A 22252-nucleotide genomic window follows, 5' to 3' on the forward strand; every position below is an offset into this window, starting at 1 on the left:
CTTTACACACAGATTATTTTAAGACAGGAAAACACATGAAGAACAGTGGAACAGTCACTATTTTCAAAGAACCGTGATATAGGAGTCTTCAGGAAGCAAGCTAAAACTGTCCAAGACTAATGTTACATGGAAGGAACAAAGATACTAAAAATAAAATTAAAAACTGTTATACCAGTCTGTGATTATAGACTAATTTGCATGTTTTCTATTACTACTTGAACATGTTACAAATCCTGTGTCTGCAACACACACATACATATGCACATATATGTGTATATACATGTGCGCACACACACAAGGTATTTATAACCTAGCTGACACTCTTGCATTTCTTAGGTCAGTTATTCACACCCAAGCAAAACTTCAAATCATACTTACCCCAGTATACGGTTCATTCCATGTCTAGCAGCATAATGGAGCGGAGTATTGTGCTGGTACGTTTCTCCATAAGAAGTATTTGGGTCAAGAGTTTCTTTTAGTTGAGGGTTGCTCTCATAGATTTGGCAGGCCAAGTTTTCATCTCCATTTATAAGAGCTTTGCGGAATTTGGTGGTTGTATTTCCCATGTTGCTATCCTAGCTATCAATGGCACTTTTTCCTTTCCCCTTCATCCACTTGTATGGTTCTGTAACATGCTTCACAGCCTAAAAAGACAAACAATATTTCAGTTATTCTGTAAAACACTTTTTCCTAGATGAATTCACCCAGAGATACAGCACTGTAAGCAGGCACGTGAAGAAGTACATAGGGCCTGTAAACTCTACCCATGAATTGCTGAAGTCCTTCTAGGTAAATACACACAAATTCCCAATTCTTCACAGATTATTTCCCTGATAAATTGTGCCATCTCCCAGTGCAAATATCTTCATTACCTATACTCTTTGAACATTCGGAAAAGAAAAAAAAATGGCCAATATCCACCTGTATTAGAAGGCAGGGACGAACACTGAATTTCCACGAATGAGAAGTGAATCAGAAATTAGAAGTGATTTCAAAACACAGCAGAACCAAAGTAAAATTCTTAAACAAGGAGGTACAATTCTTCAAAAGCATGCACGAAAGCAGGCATCAGTTCAACTTTCACTTAAAGAAGATCATGTAAAAATGTGCTTGAAGCACCTGTGCTTGTGTAGGTGGGTGTAAACAGCACCCTTCTGTGCCAGCAAGATGAATGCACATTAACACAGGAATTACCATGGCCCCGTCTCAACAGTTCTGCTAAGCAGACGCTGTTAAACACCTAACCCCATTTTTAAAATGACGCTTAGAGATCAACAACGAATGGGTCCATACAATGCCAGGCATTATACTGGCACAAACCAACTGCACCTTACAAGTACTTCAAAGTACTTTCCAGCTGCTATGCTCCCCAGCCTCTCACCTTTATCTGATGGAGGGGACCAGCAGATAGAGTTGCATAAAGACAGGGCAGACAGAGCATCTCCGCTCATGAGATGGGAAAAGAGAAGCTTATCAGGTCGTGCAGTCGGAAAGAGCACATGTTGGTTTATGTCAGAGGGACAGACAGGGGACTCAGCACCAGGCTGCAGCTGGTAGCACAGTGAACCTTCTAGGAGGTCTCTTTTGTGCATGAGTCATCCCATCCAGACTGCTCCATGCCAGACCTTTCACCCCACAAAGCACACACTGGGATCCAAATATGCCAGGCACAGCAGGTTAGGAAACTGAGATTTATTATGTTGGGCACATATAATATTCATAATACATAATATTCAACTTTTTGGAAGTATCTCAAAACTTCTATTTCTACATTGGCTTTCCAGCATAGTTACTGGTGCCCAGACAGCCTTATAAACAGAAGACATAGAGGAATCCAAGGGGTCTAGAGCTGCAGAAAATCCAAGGGAATCAGGATATGGATGCAATTAATGTGAAAAGGATTTGGGAAGCCTGGGGAAGAGCTGCAATGAGATATTTCTGTGTCGCCAGAGTAGTCCTCTCACGAGCTGCTTTCAGCTACTGTTGTGAACTTACGTGTCACGTTGCATCCTAGTCTTACTATAGCTTTGCTCAGATCCCATTCTGCATGAGATCCTTACAGCAGGAGTTGTGCACTGTCTCCTCTCTGCAGTTCCTCTGAGAGGTCTGTCGTGGTTTAACCCCAGCCGGCAGCTAAGCACCACGCAGCCGCTTGCTCACTGCCCCCCACCCCCGGGATGGGGAGAGAATCAGGAAAAAAACTCGTGAGTTGAGATAAAGACAGTTAATAGGACAGAAAGGAATGAAAAACAATGATAATGATAATAATAATAATATGACAATAGCAATACTAAAAGAATTAAACTATACAAAGTAAGTGGTGCACAATGCAATTGCTCACCACTCGTTGACCGATGCCCAGTTAGTTCCCGAGCCGCGATCCCCCTCCCAGTTAACTCCCCAGTTTATATACTGGCATGATGTCATATGGTATGGAATAGCTCTTTGGCAGTTTGGTCAGCTGTCCTGATGGTGTCCCTCCAGCTTCTTGTGCCCTCCAGCCTTCTTGCTGGCTGGGCACGAGAAGCTGAAAAATCCTTGACTTAGTATAAACACTACTTAGCAACAACTAAAAACATCGGTGTGTTATCAACATTCTTTTCCTACTAAATCCAAAACACAGCACTATACCAGCTACTAGGAAGAAAATTAACTCTGTCCTAGCCGAAACCAGGACAAGGTCATTTCGTGAAGGGGAGGGAAAAGACCACTTTCATCCTAATATCACCAGTGCTGTCAGGGCCGTTCAAGAAGGAGAGCTGTGGTCTTGGTGGCCTCCATTTTCATCCCCTTTTCCTACAAAACCTTGGTGAGGCAACCCTTATTTTGGAGTTATGTCCTACCTTTTGATGTCATTGTGTGAGATAACAATGACACTGCCGAATCAGCTGACTCAACATGCTAAACATGTTGCCCATGTTCTCCTCTGTGATCAGAGTTACCTAACAAGCAACTGTGTTAAACAGCCGAAAGTTTCTCATAATAATCATAAAGTAGGCACTCAGCAAATGCACACCCCTCATGTTTAGTTATGTACACAAACCAAAGCCCAGATTCTTCAACCACAAGGACTCTGCAGCATTTTGTATCTTTCCATCGTCTCTATATTTTAAAATATAAACATGCAGATACTATGCAGATGTAATATTGATATTCTTCAAGAAAGCCACTGCATGTTCACATTGCCATGTCACAGCTCTCAGTGCTGTAGATTAATGTGTTTTCAGATGCAGAAACAGCTGCATTACTCTAAATATTGGATAGTTTCAGGCTGTATGAAAGACTGTACAAAACCAAGAAAAACCCTACACTCTATTCAATCAACCAGCAGTTCATATTACCTTCAACAGCTAGGATCTCAAAAATAACTTGAAAGAATGATTTTCAGTAAAGTTTGTTAACAAGATTAGTTTATGGTATTATATTATCTGTCAATTCCTATCCACCACCAATAGCTCTCGAGACTATAAACTAAATTAGACAAGAACAAGTGCCTGAAAGATACCACGTTCCTACAGTCTTCGTGAAAATCAATAATGAAGATCCCACTAGTGCCCATAACAAGAAGAAAAGCACAAAAACTTCTTCCATCATTTGAAATTAGAAGGTAACAGCACCAATTGCCATGCATTCATTTCTGGAAATTAGCACTTGGATAGGTTGCGTCAGCTGCAGAACATGCTGCCCCTTGCCCAAAACGGGAACATTAAACAAACCTGGGCAGGGATGAGAGAGGGTGTTGAGAGTATAAGGAGGTAAGATGGTACCCTCAGGCAGTCTGAGAGGAAGCTGGGGCAGGGTGGTACTGTTGAGATGTTCAAGAGGAGATCTGAATGGATTTAGGCAGGGGTCTGGAAATGCATGGGAGAACCAAGGGTCTGTGTAAGGTGGCTCTACAGAACTAAAAAGCTGAAGTTATTGCAGTGCAGAAAAGGCAAATATTGTAAATTTCATTAATTCTATTGCACACCGAACAAACTTTATTTATTTTTGATGGAGTATGGATATATTAGATGGTAGCACAGTCTTCAACAACTAACAATGTGAAAGATGTAGGCACATTGCTTGAACTATTATGTACATTATCATAACATCTGGGAATTTTAGGAATATGCAGCATGTACTGCATAAGTCACTGAACAAAACAGTGACATCTGCTTCCATAAAACAAGCTTACAGCCTATGTGCACAATAAAGGGTTATATATGATACAGACATGATATAGAAAGGTGATTGAAATAAAAAGAGTAAAATACTTGTCTGCATAACAGGCCCACTCTCCAAATGAAAAGATTCTCAGTCAAAAGAAAGGGAGAATTTGAAGACAGATTATGAAACAGCAATGACGTAGCTTTGAACAGACACAAGTGAAACTCCCCGCAAAACCAAGAATCAGCATAGAGGTATTGAAAATTTAGCAAATGGCTAGTGTAACTATAATCATCACATTATCAAAATAAAATGAAAGATGATAGAATAGGGATAGTCCATGAAAGCCCTTCAGGTGAAGGCAAACAGCTTATATTTGATGTGATAGCAAGAAACCAACCTCTGGAAGAATGCAAGGAGAGAAGTGACAGGGTCAAAACTAACCCAGAAAACAATTCCCTTCTTAAAATACATGATACGATAAACTGTACTAATGCCTTTCACCTTCATACAGTATCCACAAGGTCTTTCATCTTTAACACTACGACAGGCATTAGCCTTTTATGCTTTGGAAATTTGGTAGGTCACGCTGTAGTTTTCTTTTCTGAATTAGCCATTAAACATGCCAGCAGAAAAACAGGAAGACAGGGGAGAAGCTGCCTCCGTACCCTGGCTGTAACAGCTGGCTCCCAGCGTGTTTGGAAGTCCAGAAGAAACCAAGATGTGACAGCTGCTGTCTCTGCCATGGCTCATGAGTGCCCTGGTGTAAAATATTCAAGATCTGCCCATTTGCAGTCTTCAGTTCATCTTTCAGCTAACAGACCAACTACATCTGCCACCAAAGAAACCTCTATTTCAACTGAAGGAGAAAAAGGACAAAATATGAGCTGATGCAACAAACTTCTAGATCTGAAAATGGCTGAAAGGGGCCCAGTCTGCCTTCTTTTTCTGTTGTTTTTTTCCCATTAAGAGCTTCCAACCCATTACATGTTCTCAGAGGACAGTAAGCTAACAACGCCAATGCTGGAACCAGGCAGGGATTCAGAGAAAGGAAACTTGGTTCGCTCTCTCAACCTCTCGTTTCATGTTTTTGAAGGTGAAGGGCATGTAATAATATATTTCCTCCTGAAAGGGGGGAAATAGGTGGCAGGGAAGGGGCCTGCAAGGTCCAGCCAGTCCACAACCTCTGGGACCTGGAGAGCTCCTGTGGGCTGAATACAGGGGTGGCTAAAGCAGTTTCAGCAGCTCACAGGCTCGCATGGGTAGTATGCAATGTCAATGTCACTGGTCTTGCATTGCTGTTTGTATAAACCCAGCATTTAAAATCCTTAGGCTATTTTTTAATGTGCCGTATTACAAAAACATCACAGTGGAACAAAAATGACAACATGAAAATGACAATTTTCAAGTATTTTATCTTAATAAAATGAGACTTGAATAGAATTTTATAGGACAAAGACAAGATATTTGTTTGGTAGGCAGACCTATTCACTAAATTTTCAAGTTCTGTGATAACAGAAGGGCTAGATCACAGCCTTTACCATAACCTCATAATGTTTATCATAACCACAAATATCATAACCTTTTACATCAAAGAATACGGAAAAACTAAATGCAATATTTGCTAATTATATTCCATATTATTTCAGAATTCCAAACATCAACCATCTCATTCAAAATTAGAAACTGTATTTACTACTTTACTATTGCCGAATAAAAGTTCCAGCTTAAACAAAAAGCCAAAATACTGGTTACACAACCCACCTTAAAGCCTAAGGAAAGATTCTTATAAACTCAGTCAGGGGCATCACACTCCTCTGCTTTGGCAATGAACAGTAAAACTTCTATGGGCTTATTAGCAACATTGCTAAAAGCAACACTTGGATATCATAGCTCTATAAATATTTAACAAAGAGACAGCCACTCTCATAGGAGCTTGAAGACTGAGTACAAGATGAAAAAAGGGTGGATACAGAAAGACATGGGTTGAGCAAAGTAACAATGAGATTTTGAGAGCAGTTGCACCAGCTGCCCTATTACTATTGATTTTTCCATGGGCATCATCATAGAAGTGAGTCTGAAGAAGGACAATTGTAATGGCTTAATAGGATTTTAGAAGGAGTTCCTCCTTTGAAATACTGCCATGGTGCTTGCTAGAAATTTATAATGAATGATAAAATATTGTACAAGTGGGATCAGGTGAGTATTTTTGAAACATCCTCCTTCTAACGCTCATTTAGGAACCACGTATTGAACACACAAGTCTCATGAGATGATGTACCTCTCAATCTGCATTTGAATTGCTTTAATACTAAAGCAGAATGTCTCACTGAATGTAGCACTAGCACGTGATCATACAGCAGCTGTTCTATATCTTGGGGGATAAAAAAAAGGAAGGGAAACATACTGTACTACACTGTACTGCTTAGGAAATCTATCAAAATCAGTAAAAAAATACGCAGGTTTAACTATGAAAAGAAAATGCTATATATTTCTTGCACAAAAAAATCTGTTATCTATATAATGAGCAAAGATCAGCAATGGATCTAATCATCATTTGCAACCAGGTCAAAATTTTACAAATATAACAATTTTTACAAATTTACAAATTTAACAAATTTTACAATATAACACTGTAATTCCACAGTTTAACCCTTAAAAGTTTGAATACAATTTGCAGCTTAAAAGAAGTGTACTTCTTATTTGACAAAAGTAGTTTTTCATGTAAACTATACGAACATTATTGTGGAATAGCTAAGTGAGCCAAGCTCAAAGAAGTAAGACTTTACATAGCCCCTCATAATTAAATCTTAATATTATTAAAATAAAATACATTATTGACTAAAATTAGTGTACATTACATGGTTTCTACACCCTTGGAAAGACAAGTGATAATGAATTGCTTACACAAAAAGGATAAAGAAAAAAGATATCAAAACTGCTTGTTTTTCAAAAGCACCTGGCTTTTGCTGAAAGCATAAAACACTATACTGCATTCTAAAAGCACCTGCTGTTTCAAGCACAGTTAGCTCAAAAGGTAACTATTTTACTTGCTTTGGATACAGCAGTTATTTTTAAAAGCTGAGTTTCTAAAATATTTACTACAGAGATTGTCCTGCATTATAAATCATAATTTATTGCAGAAGGGAATCATGAACAGCTTTGTGGTTTAGGAGAAAGCCTAGTAACCTGGTATACTTAGGAGGAGTGTCACGTCAGGATGTTGGTAATTTTAGTCCTCACTACTGGGACGGACTAACACAAATGAAGCAAGTCAAAAGTTATGTTCAGGAACTCTCAGGATACCAAGCCCTCTCCCAAACGCAGCAGAAAAAGCCCTGGTTAGCGCTCCTCTTCCTTTCTTGCCCCGTCCCCTCTCTGCAAAGTAAAGAGCACCACAGTGCCAAAAAATTGCTCACTTTACTAAGAGGATAAAATTAAAAATGAAACATTCAAATGTGCATACCTACTTTATGTATGGCTGGCAGAGACGTCTATAATTAAGATGTAGCAGAAAAAGTTAGGCTAATGCTAATTTTTACGTGTTTACAGTAAAGATTTAAGGTTAGCCAAATTGTAATTAATGGGCAAAAATTGCTCTTACTGGATACCTGCATCTGGAGGAACATTTCTGCAAAGTTTTAAATAACAAATGCAATACCAAAGCTTGAGAATCGAGTTATGGGAAAGTGGTGGTGGAGGGGCTTGTTTGGTTTTGGTGGTTTTTTTTTTTTTACACACTGAAATATTCTAAGGTTTGTGCCAAAAGTTCTGAAGTCATCAACAGGAAATGATGAAATCATCTCTGCCACTTTAAACCTCTGTGAATGGAGCTCGACATTATAAAATTCAGTGTTCTATTTTACACATCAAAATACAGACCAAAAAAATAATTGATATGCCAACATCTCACCCTTTGTAGAACGATCACCAATGTAACATTCTCTGTGTTTTAAATACCAAGGTTGAAAAGTGGCAATACTGTTGAGAGTTGACTTGAATAAAACATAGTGTAGAGTAGTGAGAGAATTAATTATTTCCTCATTTATATGTTTGTGGGATAAGAGAGTCTAGCAACTTACGTTACAAACTTTTTATGCTGGCATATGTACCCACAAGTAGAAGGCTTAAAGTTACTGCTCAGCTCAGTAATTTGAGACTTTGGCTTACTGACTCAGGCACCAAGACTTTCATCCAGGTGGATATCTTCTTTCAGATACATTTCTTTCACAACTCCAGTTTGTGGAGAAAAAAGGATTTTAAGCATGGCTTTGGTTTTCTTTGTGTTGATACACTTACAGGGATGCAACAGGGGCAGCTGCAGCAGAGACTAGAAGCAGTTATCACTTTAAGAAAAAAAATTCTGCATAAATGTAGCTAAAGTAATTGCTACATTAATTTTGATGGTGTTGTCTACAGCACTTGCATTCATCATCTAAATAAAATGCGGTAAATTCACTGTGGGGTAGGTACATACACACATGGCAGGAGAGACAAGATAACTGCGCAGCCAAATCAAAGGTATACTGTGATAGTTGCATGAAGACAGCATCCCTGCAGATAGTCAGGCAAAAAAAAAATCTAGCGGTACAAGTTAGAAGGAGCACCTGTTTTGGTGCATCCTTTTTTTTTATCCTTAGGGAGCAGTAAGATGGAACAAAAGAGTTATCATTCTATAATTATGCACTGGAATATCCAATAGTCTCACCTGTAATTGCAGATCACTTCATATTCATTCCAGGGCACCATGTCAAGAAAATTATTTAAAAAATCACAACAAAATCCTCAAAGTTCTCTGAAGTCCAGATAACACTTTGGAGTTGTTCCCAATGCAACTGTCTGTCAAGGCCTTAATAATCTGATTTACTTAGTTACTGATACAAGGGAGATGTTCTTCTTAATGGTCGTTTTAGGGTCCAGTTACAAAATACAGCAGAACTCTTAGGGCTAGCTCTTCACTCCTCACGTTAAATAGACTAGCCAAATCTAAAATAATATAAAATACCTGTACCTAGCGTAAGACTGACACTACCACCCTAAGGCCTCCTCTATCTAGATCAGAAGGCGAAGAAGCACAAAAAGAAATGTTTGACATTTTATTAGATTAAGTCAAGCTAAAGACAGACATGCTTGATAGTTCCAGCATTTTAATCTCAAGCACACTGTTTTAGGATAAAAAGCTTACCACAGACTGTTCCACTGACTAACTCAATACACTTTTGATACAGTGCATAAAACACTGTTAGTTCAATAAATGGCTATAAAAGTGACTTCTCTACCACAGGTCAATGCTGATAGCACTACTTTTTCATCAAGCAAAAGTGAACAAGTATCACCCAGCCCCTATATAAAGAAGTACCAGCAGCTGATGACTCACAGGACAGTTAGCATCAGTGATAAGCTAAAGAATATGAATCAGAGACTGGTAATGTTCTTAACCAGTGCAATGTCTCTCATGTTGGCAGCACGAGAACCCCATTCAGGTAGTGTAATGCTTCTCTGATTGGTTTCTCCTCACCTTCACATACACATCATGCCCAATGTGTCGGCTGGGATGGGACCCTCTTGGCAAAAAAGACTCAAAACACACTTTAACCGTAAGATAAGCAACAACCCAGCTCAGTTGAGTTAAAGACAAATGGGTGTCCCCTCCAAAATCAGTTTCAATAGACAAAAAGAACACAGTGAAACCACCACAAGTTACAAGGCAACGGTTTACAGAGTAATGGACATATGGCATAAACACACCAACACTGTATGGAGCAAAAAGTCTGAAGAAATTTGTGTGTTCCTGTCAGATTGATCTGCTTAGAAAAACTGAGAGCAAAGACAACCAGTACTGGAGAGCACTGCTAAGACATGAATCAGGAATGAAGACGGCAATGCAAACAGCTATAGAAAACCCTATGGGGAGCTTGACTGACCAATCCAAATAGGGTGCAATGCGCCTTGACCCTGGCCTTGACTGAGTCCAGGATCTATTTTTCAAGTATATTTGCTCAGCTTACCACAATTTAAAAGCCATGTTAAGATTCAAGTAAACAAGTTTGAAACTGCACTGCAGTCTAAAGCCAACCCTCTGGAGAGCCTCTGGTAGAATCTGGCCAGCCAAAAGCTTTAATGTTAACCTCATTTTCAGTGGTGTTAAACTGATACAATTGAAAACAAAACTTTTTGGCTGCCAAGGCATATCCACAGAAAGCAAAATAAAGAGGATGGCAACACAGGGCTGCTCACGAGCACACTCCTCCATGGTAAAATCTCAAAACCTCTTATATATTTAGAAACCTTTGCATGTTCCTGAAGTAGAATTCTCTCAGTTTGAGGAAGCTTTTTCATACGAAAGAGTATCAGTTGGTAGGGTCACGCTGTTGCTGGATCTTGTAAATATGCAAGAGGCCTACATGGTGGATCTTAAAAAGTAAGGATAGCTAGCACACAAGGTCAGCCAACTGCAATCAGACTGTACATAGTAAGCATCGTTCCACCACTTTCTAAAAGCATACAGTTGCATTTAGAAATAATTAATATCTGCAGTTAGTGCATTTCAACACAAAAACTGCTGGTTTTATAAACAGCAATGTATTTTTAATAAAGTAAAAATAAAAAGGTGAGCAAACAAATAAATCTAGATTTTCCAATGTAGAATCTCCCAAAAATATCATGCTGTATTTCAAATCGTCAGAGGAAAGCAACAATCACAGTATCCTACCACTGACTCCCGACTCATAACTACACCATTGAGAGGACCAGTGCTCTATCTGTAGACTGCTGATAGTCCGCAGGTTGCATGTTCTGAATAAACTAAGTAACACTTACTGTAATTTCTCCCTTGTTATCCAAATAACTGAAAGCACTGAGAAGAATATTACACACCACTTCAAGGAATATGCAATGTATGCAGCGTTCCCTATTTTCACTTAAGCAAGCTATGCTTTGAAGAGTGACAGAGTACATCTCTGCTTGGTGCACTGTAATTATTTCATAAATATCTATGGGATGAAACTTTGTAAAATATACCCTACTTACATTAAAGAAGTATCCGTTTCTATGCTATTCAAGTGGGAGGTGAGGAAGGCACATTCAATTGTCCGAGAAAGATGATGAACAATGTTCACAAACGTACTGGACTAGAAACAAACACACACATACTTTTATTGTTTCCTGGAAGCATTCTTATGTGCTGGTTTTGTTCTCTGTAAAGCTAAAAGACAATGTGACCCCACTGATCTTTCAAAGAGATCTTGATTTTTTTCAGATGAATGAACAAATCAATTTCCTTTTAACAAAGAGGTAATTTAACTGGTCAGCACTCCTTCAAAGCAACACGTTCATTTAAGGTCTAAACAGAGAATCCGGGAGATCATCGTGTGTCTAAAATGAGACAGATTCCCACAGCAAAATATGCTTTCTACACAATATTTCACAAAAATTTTACGACATTTCTGAGAGACAACTTTAGGAACTATTTAACTCTTTCTAGTCCAAGAGGTACGCATCCTGCTTGTCACGGTGCTAAATTCCTAGAATCTCAAGAGTCATCATTGCTAAGAACGAGCCATTCAGGTAAATGCAGTGACAAGGATCATCACTTGCACCTTATGTACGCCAAAAAATTAGCAGAACTGCAAGTGCTGCACTTCTGATAAAATACTTAATATACCCCCTGGCAAAATTCTGACTCTGGCAGGGAAATGGCAAAAGATATATTGGATCTAATCTAACATTAATTTACACAAACACATAACTTGAAGAAATATTTTTAACTTTTGCCAGAACACCTCTGCTGAAATATTGGGCTGTTTTTCCCACTGCGTACAAACTGTTTAATCATTTACATAAAGGCTGTGGATAACAAAATTTAATTATAGTATGTCACTTACAGTTTGTATTTATGGAGATTATTCTTGACTCTAGTGTAATTACAATGAAACACAACCTGGTTGCATGACAATGATTTTTGGCTTCAAGATAAATATCAAGCCAAAGAAAACAGAGAGAGAGAGAGAGAATAAAGCTTATTAAAAAAACCCAAAACAACCTGACCTTGAATCATAGAATCACGGAATGACTTGGGTTGGAAGGGACCTTTAAAGATCATCTAGTCGAACCCTCCTACCATGGGCAGGGACAGCTTTCAGTGGATCAGGTTGCTCAAAGCCCTGTCCAACCTGATCTTGAACACTTCTAATCATGGGGTATCCACAACTTCCCTGGGTAACCCGTTCCAGTGTCTCACCACCCTCATCATAAAAAATTTCTTCCTTATTTCCAATCCAAATCTACCCTCTTTCAGTTTAAAACCGTTGCTCCTTGTCCTGTCATTACAGGCCTTGGTAAAAAGTCTCCCTCTGCCTGTCTTGTAAGCTCCCTTTACATATTGAAAGGCTGCAACAGGGTCTCCCCAGAGCCTTCACTGCTCCAGGCTCATCAACCCCAACTCTCTCAGCCTTTCTTCATAGGAGAGGTGTTCCAGCCCTCTGACCATTTTTGTGGCCCTCCTCTGGACCAGCTCCAACAGGTCCATGTCTTTCTTATGCTGGGGGCCCCAGAGCTGGACACAGTACTCCAGGTGGGGTCTCACGAGAGAGCAGAGCAGAGGGGGAGAATCACCTCCCTCGACCTGCTGGCCATGCAGTTCTCCTATTAGTTCTTCTATCAGTTCTCCTATTAGTTGTTCTATCAGTTCTCCTATTAAGATAATCAACATACCTAGTGACTGATGTAGACACTAATACAATATGAATGACTGCCATTCTTTGTAGAATACTATTACTGACCTTTCCTATGTAAGGCAAGGGAATGGAGTAGAGAGAAACGCATGTTACCAGAGTCCCTTATTTTGCAAAATCTGACCCATTTGGCATCAAAATTGCATGAAACGGAACAGAGTATACAGGCTTAATGGTACAAAGATTTTCAAGAATCAGTCTAAAAAAAGTATTCTGTTTCACCCAAGTAATAAAATCTTTATGACTTTAATTGAGAAGATCTTCAGCTATTTACTTGAAGCTTCCACCAGAAGTAACTGTACAGACACTGGGATCATAAAATAGCTTAACGGTGCCTGATGGTTAGTGGAACTTTCTCCGTGATCACATCCAGGGGTCGTGCTGAAGCTAGACAGAGAAGACAGTAACAGCAGTTATGCCATTTCTCCTATGCTTTCACTATTCCTGCTGGCAACCAGATAAGGTAGTGGAAAAAGAGCAGCAGGAGTAACAAGCCTGGCTGGATTGCCAGGAGCAAGAAAAATGCAGGAAACAAGGGAAGACAGTTTGCAGTAGTCAGTGGGTGGAAAGTGAAAACAGAAAGGAGAAAGGACACTACAAAACCTTCATCATCCATGGGCCACTGTCATGCAAGCTACATAAGGCAAAACTAGTAGGTGTTCCTTTAAACTAAAGGACATATTAATAAAGGGCCTACACAAGTAGGTGAATTGTGGTTGTTCTGGCATTTTTTATTTCTAGGAAACGACCGAGACTGTATAAGTCTCTTACAATGATTTTTCTTTTGTTGAAACTTTCTCAAGTAGTATGTACCTATGCTACTTGTCAATACAATGCTCCAGTCAGGACAATGAAGCTTCCTTCAGAAACAAAGAGAAGCATAAACAAACGATTAATACTACTACCCTTCCTGACACCCAAGCTTAAGAAACACGTACGTTACAATGTGATTTAAAATTAGTACTTATATTAAAAATCTGAGCCATAAGTAAAGAAAGAAGATGTTCTATGATAGAAATAAAATAATTTTTAGTTTCACTTTTTCTATGTTCTTTTCACAGCTAATATTGCTGAGAAGTTTGGGACTATCAACCAGGGAGTCTTCTGCTCACTCCTGCCTGGCATACACTTCAGCTCACATGTCCAAAGAATATTAGTGAACACAGACCTACCTTTTTTTTTAATCGTTTTTTTAAAAGTCCTGTTACATTTGTCTGTTACGGTCTTTCTTAAACAGTAAAACTTTGATACAAACCCCGTTCTTTATATTCTAAACCACAACATTCAGGTCACCAGATTCCTACATCTTGTGTCTGCTGGAACATTTCACTATTGCATCCACTGTTTCAATTTCTTATTACGCCTGAAAACAAAAAACTCTCTGTTCATGCAGAAATGTGTCATAACAATAAAAGAGCATCTGTGCTCCAACAAACCCAATGGCATTTGTACTGATTAAGGCTAACCAGTTTGCAGTAGGTTTTCATTTTAAATTATTGCAATACTGTTGTAGAAAGCCAGGAATGGTTTTGTTTTATTGGTTTAGAACACAGGCTACATCATACCACACTTCACTAACCAGGCTATATAATCAAATTATTCTTCCTTCAGACAAAGTCTTTTAAAAATGTCTTCGTCCCCAATGCAGTAATTTAACAGCAACTTCCTTGAGTTTGGATTAAACAACATCAAGACATCTCTTTGGACATCATTCTACAGTTGTGCTAAGAGACGGCAGACAAGAAGGCTGTTCAAGGTATCTGGGGCAAGATACAGTATCAGCCAAATTTGATGATCTGAAACTATTATATCAAAGAAATGTCTGACCTAGGTAAATGGCTACCTGATACAGCAAAAGATAAAGATGCAGAGTAACAGTTTCTGGATGAAAACTACTGCCCCAATTCATGAAAGAATCCATGATTTTTCACAGAAGAAAGAGAGCAAGCTTTTGGGTACTGAGAAATGAAGAATCCTTCATGACAGTAAGGGCTCCTATCTCTGTGCTTGTCAAGATCAAGATTTAAGTAATCGGGAAGGATCAGGATGGTGCTGAACTTCTGGCAAAATCTCACCTATCTTCTCCAGGGGAATTCTGTGGATGTTACACCAGAATGAGTTTAAAAGATGTTGAAGACCTGCAGGAGTTGCACTCCTCAGTTTTATTTACCTTCTTCTGCATGCTACAGAGAAACTGTTTTCCTGGATAGCAACCTCGGAAATTGATATAATCCGTTATCTTTCCTGCTAGCAGTCAGTCCTATATATTACAGAAAGAGCTGTAAAAATCTTAATTAGACAATGAACAATCTGCTAAGGGAAGAAATTTCTTTAGTCCAGCAACTAAGTGATTGACCTTGTCCTGAAATCAGAATTCTTCATCATTCATACTTACTCATGAGTGTTCTTATTGCTTGCATCCACAGTGACCAATACTCCAAAAATTATAATAGATTTTTGGAGCCAGTGTGTTCTTGAGATAATGAGTTCAATTGATATTCAATTTGGAAACCTGAAAAATTACCTGGCTTCTACAGCAGACTAAGAAAGTAAAAACTTCAATGAGCTTTTTGTAGCTATATTACTAAACTAAAAAAAAGAGGAATTACAAAAATATTAGACAAGCCTTTAAAAAAATATAAAAGCAAAACCCACAGGGTTTTTTTCAGCTCTGTAGATTTTGAAGGGTTATAGTATAAATTAAATATCAAAAATTCTAAATGGGAGAAAAACTAGTTTATTCCTACCTTGAAAGAATTCTACCCCTAACAGCAATTCTATTTCAAGACATTAGCTTAAAGCAAGCTGAAGATGATTTTCATTATATATAGTCAAATGTTATTAATGACAACTAGATTACTTCTTCAATTCTAACAATCTCATTTACCACTTCTACTGTTTATACATCAACATTTTATGGATTAATGCAATTTATTGTGTGTTTTCATGAAACAGCATTACATCTGATTTGCAGCAAAATTTCCATTGGTTTTAGACTTCATAAATATGAAATCAAACAGATGATATAGAACTTTACTTCTTTCAAAAGTTTGTTGTTACCAATATATGCATTTTTCTCTCCCATTTTGTTTCCAAAGATTATAAACATACTTACAATAATGGCCATACTGGATCGGATACTTCTCATCTAATACCTTGTCGAGAGAGTTGCCAGCAGAGTATACCAATGAAAAGTACAAAAACTGGGCAAGCGTGAACTAATACTTTTCTACAATACTCTCCCAGTCTTTGGCAATTTACCACTTGATGAATTCTTGAGCCAGATGTGCTGTTTTTATATTAATAACCTGTAATGCATTTTTCTTCCATTAATTTGTTCAAAAACTCCCTGAATCTATGGAAAATTTTAACAGCCACAGCATCCTGAAATTTCGCAGCTTAACTATTCGTTGCGAAGAAACACATGTTCTTAACCTGCCACTTGTTAAATTTCATTTTCACTGCCTACAAGAACTGAGAGGTAGACAGCAAAAAACTTTTCCTATTTACTCTCTCCATTCCACTTGTGATTTTAGAGATTTCTATCATATCACCTTTTACAGGTGACCACCCTTCTGTCATACCAATCTTTTGCTCTTTTACAGATTGATTAACTCTAATTCTTAAGGAATGGATTCTGTGCAACTTTAAGGATCCTTTCCGCTTTTTCTGATCTATTTCCAATGCCACTAACACCTTTTTGAATTAGGAGATGAGGAGCTGTGTACAACATGCAAAATGCATGGATTTACATGCTGGTGGCATGGTGTCTACTCTTTCAACATTTGAGTTACTTTTTGGACTGGTACTAAGGACTATGCTGATTTTCTTCAGAGTTTTTATTATAACCTCAAGATCTTGTTCCTGAGTGGTAATAATTAAGAGAATAATATTCTATACAAATTTAGGACCCTTTTTTTCCTCCCCAACCATGTGAATCTTCCACCTTTAGCTATGCTGAGTTTCATATGCTATTTACCATCATGTCTCATAAAATTCTTTTGCAGTTGACACTGTGTTTGTAGTATTGTCTAGAGACTATCATCTCACTACTTACCATCTTTTCCAGATCATTTATCCTCACGTTAAACAGCAGAGGTCCTAGCACTGATCTATCTGGGACTCTATCAGTAACCTTCAACCACTGCAAAAACTGTCTCTCTATAACTACCCACTTCCTATCTTTTAACCAGCGACTTCTGCACGCAACGGACCCTCCCTCTTTCCCAAAGCTGTCTGGACTCTAAGACCTCTAAGCAAGGGATCGTGTGAAATGCCCTTTGAAAAACCAAGCAGATTATATCAAATGCATTTTCCCTGCAAACTTCTTCAAAGAATTTCAGTAAGTTTGTAAGACCAGATTTTCCCTTACGAAGCTATGTTGACTGTTCCCCGGGACATCACATTTATCCACGTGTCTGCTAATTTGGTCCATTATTACATAATTTCTACTAATATTCCAGGAATAGGCATCAGGCTTATGCATCTGCTGTTCCACAAGCCTGTCTTGGAATCTTTTAAAAATTGCATCATGTTAACTCACCTCCAGTAATCCGGCACCAACTTAGTTCTTAAGAGAGAGCTTAAACACGACAAAACGCAGGGTTTTTGTGCAGTTTTAATTATCAAAAAGTGTACTAAAGAAAACCATATTTGCACTGAGAAAAATAACCTGAAACAGAGTCTCCACAGCTTTTCCACAAGATTCAACACAGATTGACAGTTCTGAGATCAGACCTACAAAATTAGACCCTGGCTCTCATCACCAAGTAAGTACATCTCACTTTGGCAAACGATACTTGATAAAGGGATGGTGTCTATGCTAATCTCCTTTTACCTTGCTTGATTCAGCCAGAACACAGGAAAACTGTACAGCACATCTAGAGTATTTTTTACATTAAAATGGAGGAGTGATATTCTGTCTTTTAAGAATGTTGAATTACTTCAGACTTCCCTCCCCATTTTCTCATGAAAGACCTCTCTCACTGAGAGATGCTGAATTATCAGGGAAAGATTGTAGCCAGATGCTACAAAAGAGAGAGGAAAGCATGAGCAATCTTGTGTGTTTTTTCTCCTACTCTGATAACGTTCATGGTATCACATACGCAGACCTTGCTTCTCCTTACTCCTCTCTACTTCATAGCAACAACAAATAAAAGGTAACTTGCCAAAAAAATTGCCCCTCTCCCCACACTTCCCCTGTTCCCATACTCTCCTGTAGTCTGTAAACCTTGTCACTCTTATTACTGTTCTTCTCCACTTCATGTTTGCTGGGGAAGAGCAAGGAGACATCTCACAGAAAACACTTGACTAGCCAAAGCATACCTGAAAAATTTCACTGGACTTCCCAATACGAAGGAGAAAATTCCTCTGGCCAAAACCAGATTTAAACATTCAACACTAATTATACAGTCTAATATACCAGTCAGGAAATACTTTACTTTTTACACTTTAAACCAGAACACTGCAGTCTAAAAATGGGAATCATTATAAAAAGATTTAGACTGTAATTTGACAGTTATGCTGGATCGCTGTAGAACCAGATCATCTGCGGTACCAGATTTAAGCCTGTTCAATATCAGATTGCTAATGGTCATACAGTAATGCTTCCCCCCTCAGCAAAAGCCTTTGGTTTGCTATCCAGTAGCCACGATCATCTCATGCCTTGTCCACTAATTCATCTTTGTGTACTGCCCAAGTTTTTGCAGGATGGTTTGGGGTTTTTTTTGGATGGAAAGCTGCTGCCTTACCTCTTTTTACAGCCAGTTACTGTGCCAGCAAGCACGTGTTCTGAAAAGCAGCATTTACTAGACTTATATACCCTTTGTTTCTAATACTGCTTGCCCATGAGTCCATCTAGTATCAAAATATATAATGTGGAGTTACCACAGCCTGGGCTGGGTTCATCATTGACTATGTTCCTTCCTCGTCTGCTCCATACAGTTCCCAGGGTCATAAGAAAAGAATGACTGACCATGCTGCAAATATAGCTAGCTCACCAGTGGATCCGGTACTTCTGGTTAGGTAAGGTGACTTTTAGGACCTCTGTGTCCCTTATTTGCTGCTACATTAGACAGAGAGGTCCTGCAGAACAGAAAGATCCAGGTCATCCTCCTGACTCAGGAGGTGTCAGTGACACTGCACAGGAGGTTCTTAGCCAGTGCTATTTCTGAACGCTGCTCACAAAGTCACAGAGGACATCTGCACATGGGCTTTCCCCACCGTGGTGGTGCTGCTGTGACTAGGACACACGTTCCCTTCCTGCTACCTCCATAGCTAGGCATGCCTCCTCACATAAGGGAAGACTTTTACTTCTATGTCTACCAAACCTGGCTGCAAAGCAGCGACAGCAGACACCCAGCTGAAGACAGTGCATGGCCACCTGAGACTACACAATCCAGCCTGCTTACATAAAAGAGCAGGCTTAGCGCCATCAGTCAAGTCACCATGTCTCTCCTTCAGCTTGACAAGCCCGTTCACCTTCCTCTACCATGACTGGTAAAGCTGTTCTTAAGCAGCCTGACCTATCACCAGGAAAAGTTCAATTATCAATCCAGCATTTGCTAGGTACTGATAGAACTTGTATTTGACTGCCTGAAAGTGAGACAGAAAACCACTGGGGTAAGGTCCAAGAATACGGAGCTTGTTAGAAGTTTGTCCCACTGCCAGTTTCATTGCACACATCTGTGGGAGCAAAAGCAAGCAGTGGTAGATGGGACACAAGCGGGGGAACCAGCTGTATTAGTTTCAGCAGCTCGCAGAGTTGCGATGCTCAGGAATCCCTTGGTGACTGCTTTATGAAAAACCTGCTCCAGTGCCAATGTAACACAGAGGCACTTATTTAAGAATAGTTCTTCCTGCTTGCAAAGTGAAAGACACCACAAGAGACACCGCCCCCTCAAAAAAAAAACCCAAGCACATTTCTTTTTCCTCTACATTTCTTGTTCCTGCCTTAGGTTGTTCTCCTCCTCCAGGTCCAGTTCCCTGTTATCACTGCCCAGATCAGTGTGTGACCTCTACCAGACCTCCCTGAAAGCTTCAGAAATTATAGTGTCGTTTTTATAGTTATTATGAAGCATGCACTTAGCAAGCTGGAAATCTGCCGCCACTATCTTTTTATGATGCTAACGTCGTTTGAGAAACTTGACTGTAGTTTCTAAAGTGGTTTTAATTGACACCGGAGCTGATCCTGCCCTTTCTGTTCATCCATATTCCTGCACTTTCCCTTGTTCTGTACTGGCACGTGCCTTTGTGACTGCACAGAGAAGCAGAAAAGCTGTAACTCAGATCAGTTCCCTCTTTCGGGTTTTCTTCCTGGATGGTGATGGTCCAAATGCCGTAACTCAGATCAGTTCCCTCTTCTGGGTTTTCTTCCTGGATGGTGATGGTCCAAACGGCCAGAGCATGGCAGCAGTGACAGGGAGGCAGGATTATTTGTACCAGTGCATACTGTAAAGAGTGGAAATACTTTCAAAACAGCGTTTGTTCAAACTGAAGTGCAGACAGAAGCAGAAACACCAGCAATGTGCAAACTGTGCAAAGCCCACAGTTGTTTGGGTGCTGGAGGCAAGGCAGGAGTACACCAGCACCACTGCGTTAGTTAAAGTCAAAACAGTTTTCAGGAAATTTCTCTTGTAGCCTGGCATTATTTTACTACGACTCTGACAGTAGCAGCGCATTCAGAAGGGGATGGTGGATGGAGCATGGACTGGAGGATGTAGTTGGGTGGAGCGGGAGACTGCAGATACACAGCAGGCATCACAGCACCAGAGGCAGCACTGGCTGCTGTAAACTGCACCCAAGCTCACAAGTACCCACGCCAAGCCATGTACAAAGGAATATCGAACTGTATCAGGATGCAAACTCCCAACGAATAACTGATACAGCAAATTCACCCTAGCCCTTTCCAAAAATGTCAGCAGAACTGGTACCTGTGTCTGGGTCCACTTTTAATCTCATTATGCAAAATACCAGGTGATCGTTAATAGCAGCAGCAGATGCTATTCCAGTGCCTGATGCTAGGCAAGCAAGACCTAGGTGGAAAGACAACTAAAATCACTGTCCAACAGGCAGTGAAAGCACACAGGTAAGCCTGCATTTACTAGAGGGCAAAGACATCCAAGCTCTGCCGCCCTGGCAGTCAAAAAGCAGGCGTGGGGCAAGAAGGTACTGGTGAAAGGTGTTTGGTTTAGCTGCAGGAGGCCCAGCAGGACTCTGGTGAGAACAAACTCTACTAACTTGGCACAAACCTTTTTCAACAAACACAGTCTTGAAGAGGCAGGGCGGTGAGAAATACGTCTAATGTAGTCCCTATCTACTTGTACTTTGGGAAAGGGTGATGTTTAACAACAAACAGTCATCCCTTTCTTCCCTCCCATATTGCATATCCTGTTGCATCATATTTTGTCATAGACTTAAAACTTGCTGGGGAACAATCCATAGACCAGATTTTCAATTGCTGGTGGATATGTAGAAACAACAGTACTTTATCAATAGGGTTGAGGTATTCATTAGAGGATTTAAGTCTTAAGGTCTTCTGAAAATTTCAACAGGCACAAATAGCTTTAAAAATCTACCTGGTGTCACCCTATGTACTCGTATAACATCCTGCATAGCAATAAGCATGTTCTAATTGCATTAAACTACTCTCTAGAAGATTCAGAAGGGGAAAAAAAGCAATAGACAAGAAGTGAGAGAAATGGAACAGTATTTGTATTACAGTAAAAATAAGAAGCATCTCTGAAGCAAGCATCTAACAGCTTAAAGCACAGTGATGAATAACAATATACAATAACAAAAAATATACCTCTATAAAGAGATGAAATAAATATAAAAGACTCCCTTTCAAATGGTGGTTTGTATGAAAACATATCGTATTGCAGCAGAAGGGTGTGAGGCTGGAACATTGCAGGAATCGGGGATGCTGGAACCACCTACTCTAAAAGGCACATAATCCACCTATGCAATAGCTTGCTTATTTTCAGGATGTAATCAAGTGTTTGTGTAACATGGAAATCTTATTTCCTTAATCAATTAGAACGGCAAACTGTATTAAAAAAAAGCCCAAAACTTTGCATTTTACAGCCTCCTGTCCCATTGAATCCATTTTGAAAACAGAATACTGCTCTCAGGTCTTCAATTCTACATGGACAAATTCTGAAGTCAGTTCCATTTTTAAGAATGCAACACATTTAAATAGAAAGAGAAACGATTCTTTATCAGAAGCATCCTCAGTTGTAGGGAATCAGGGCCACAACATACAGTTACTGCATCAGAACATTTCTTAGGTGCCCTCGGTTACAGCTGTTTGGATACAGCAGCTGGGTGGGCAGTTTGGAAAGGACAACAGGAATCGTCAAACAGAGTTACAG

General features: G+C 39.4%; 1 protein-coding gene across 3 annotated transcripts in view; it reads right to left on the minus strand.

Moving 5' to 3' along the window:
* ANKIB1 (ankyrin repeat and IBR domain containing 1) overlaps positions 1 to 22252 on the minus strand; it is a 102545-nt gene that overhangs the window by 64886 nt on the left and 15407 nt on the right. For all 3 annotated transcript variants that reach the window (XM_050891552.1, XM_050891553.1, XM_050891551.1), the window contains exon 2: positions 379 to 644. In XM_050891552.1, the coding sequence (XP_050747509.1) occupies positions 379 to 566 (188 nt within the window). In that variant the 5' untranslated portion in view covers positions 567 to 644. The remainder of the gene's footprint in view (positions 1 to 378; positions 645 to 22252) is intronic.

The sequence above is a fragment of the Gymnogyps californianus genome, chromosome 2 (assembly GCF_018139145.2).
Source record: "Gymnogyps californianus isolate 813 chromosome 2, ASM1813914v2, whole genome shotgun sequence".
NCBI lineage: Eukaryota > Metazoa > Chordata > Aves > Accipitriformes > Cathartidae > Gymnogyps > Gymnogyps californianus.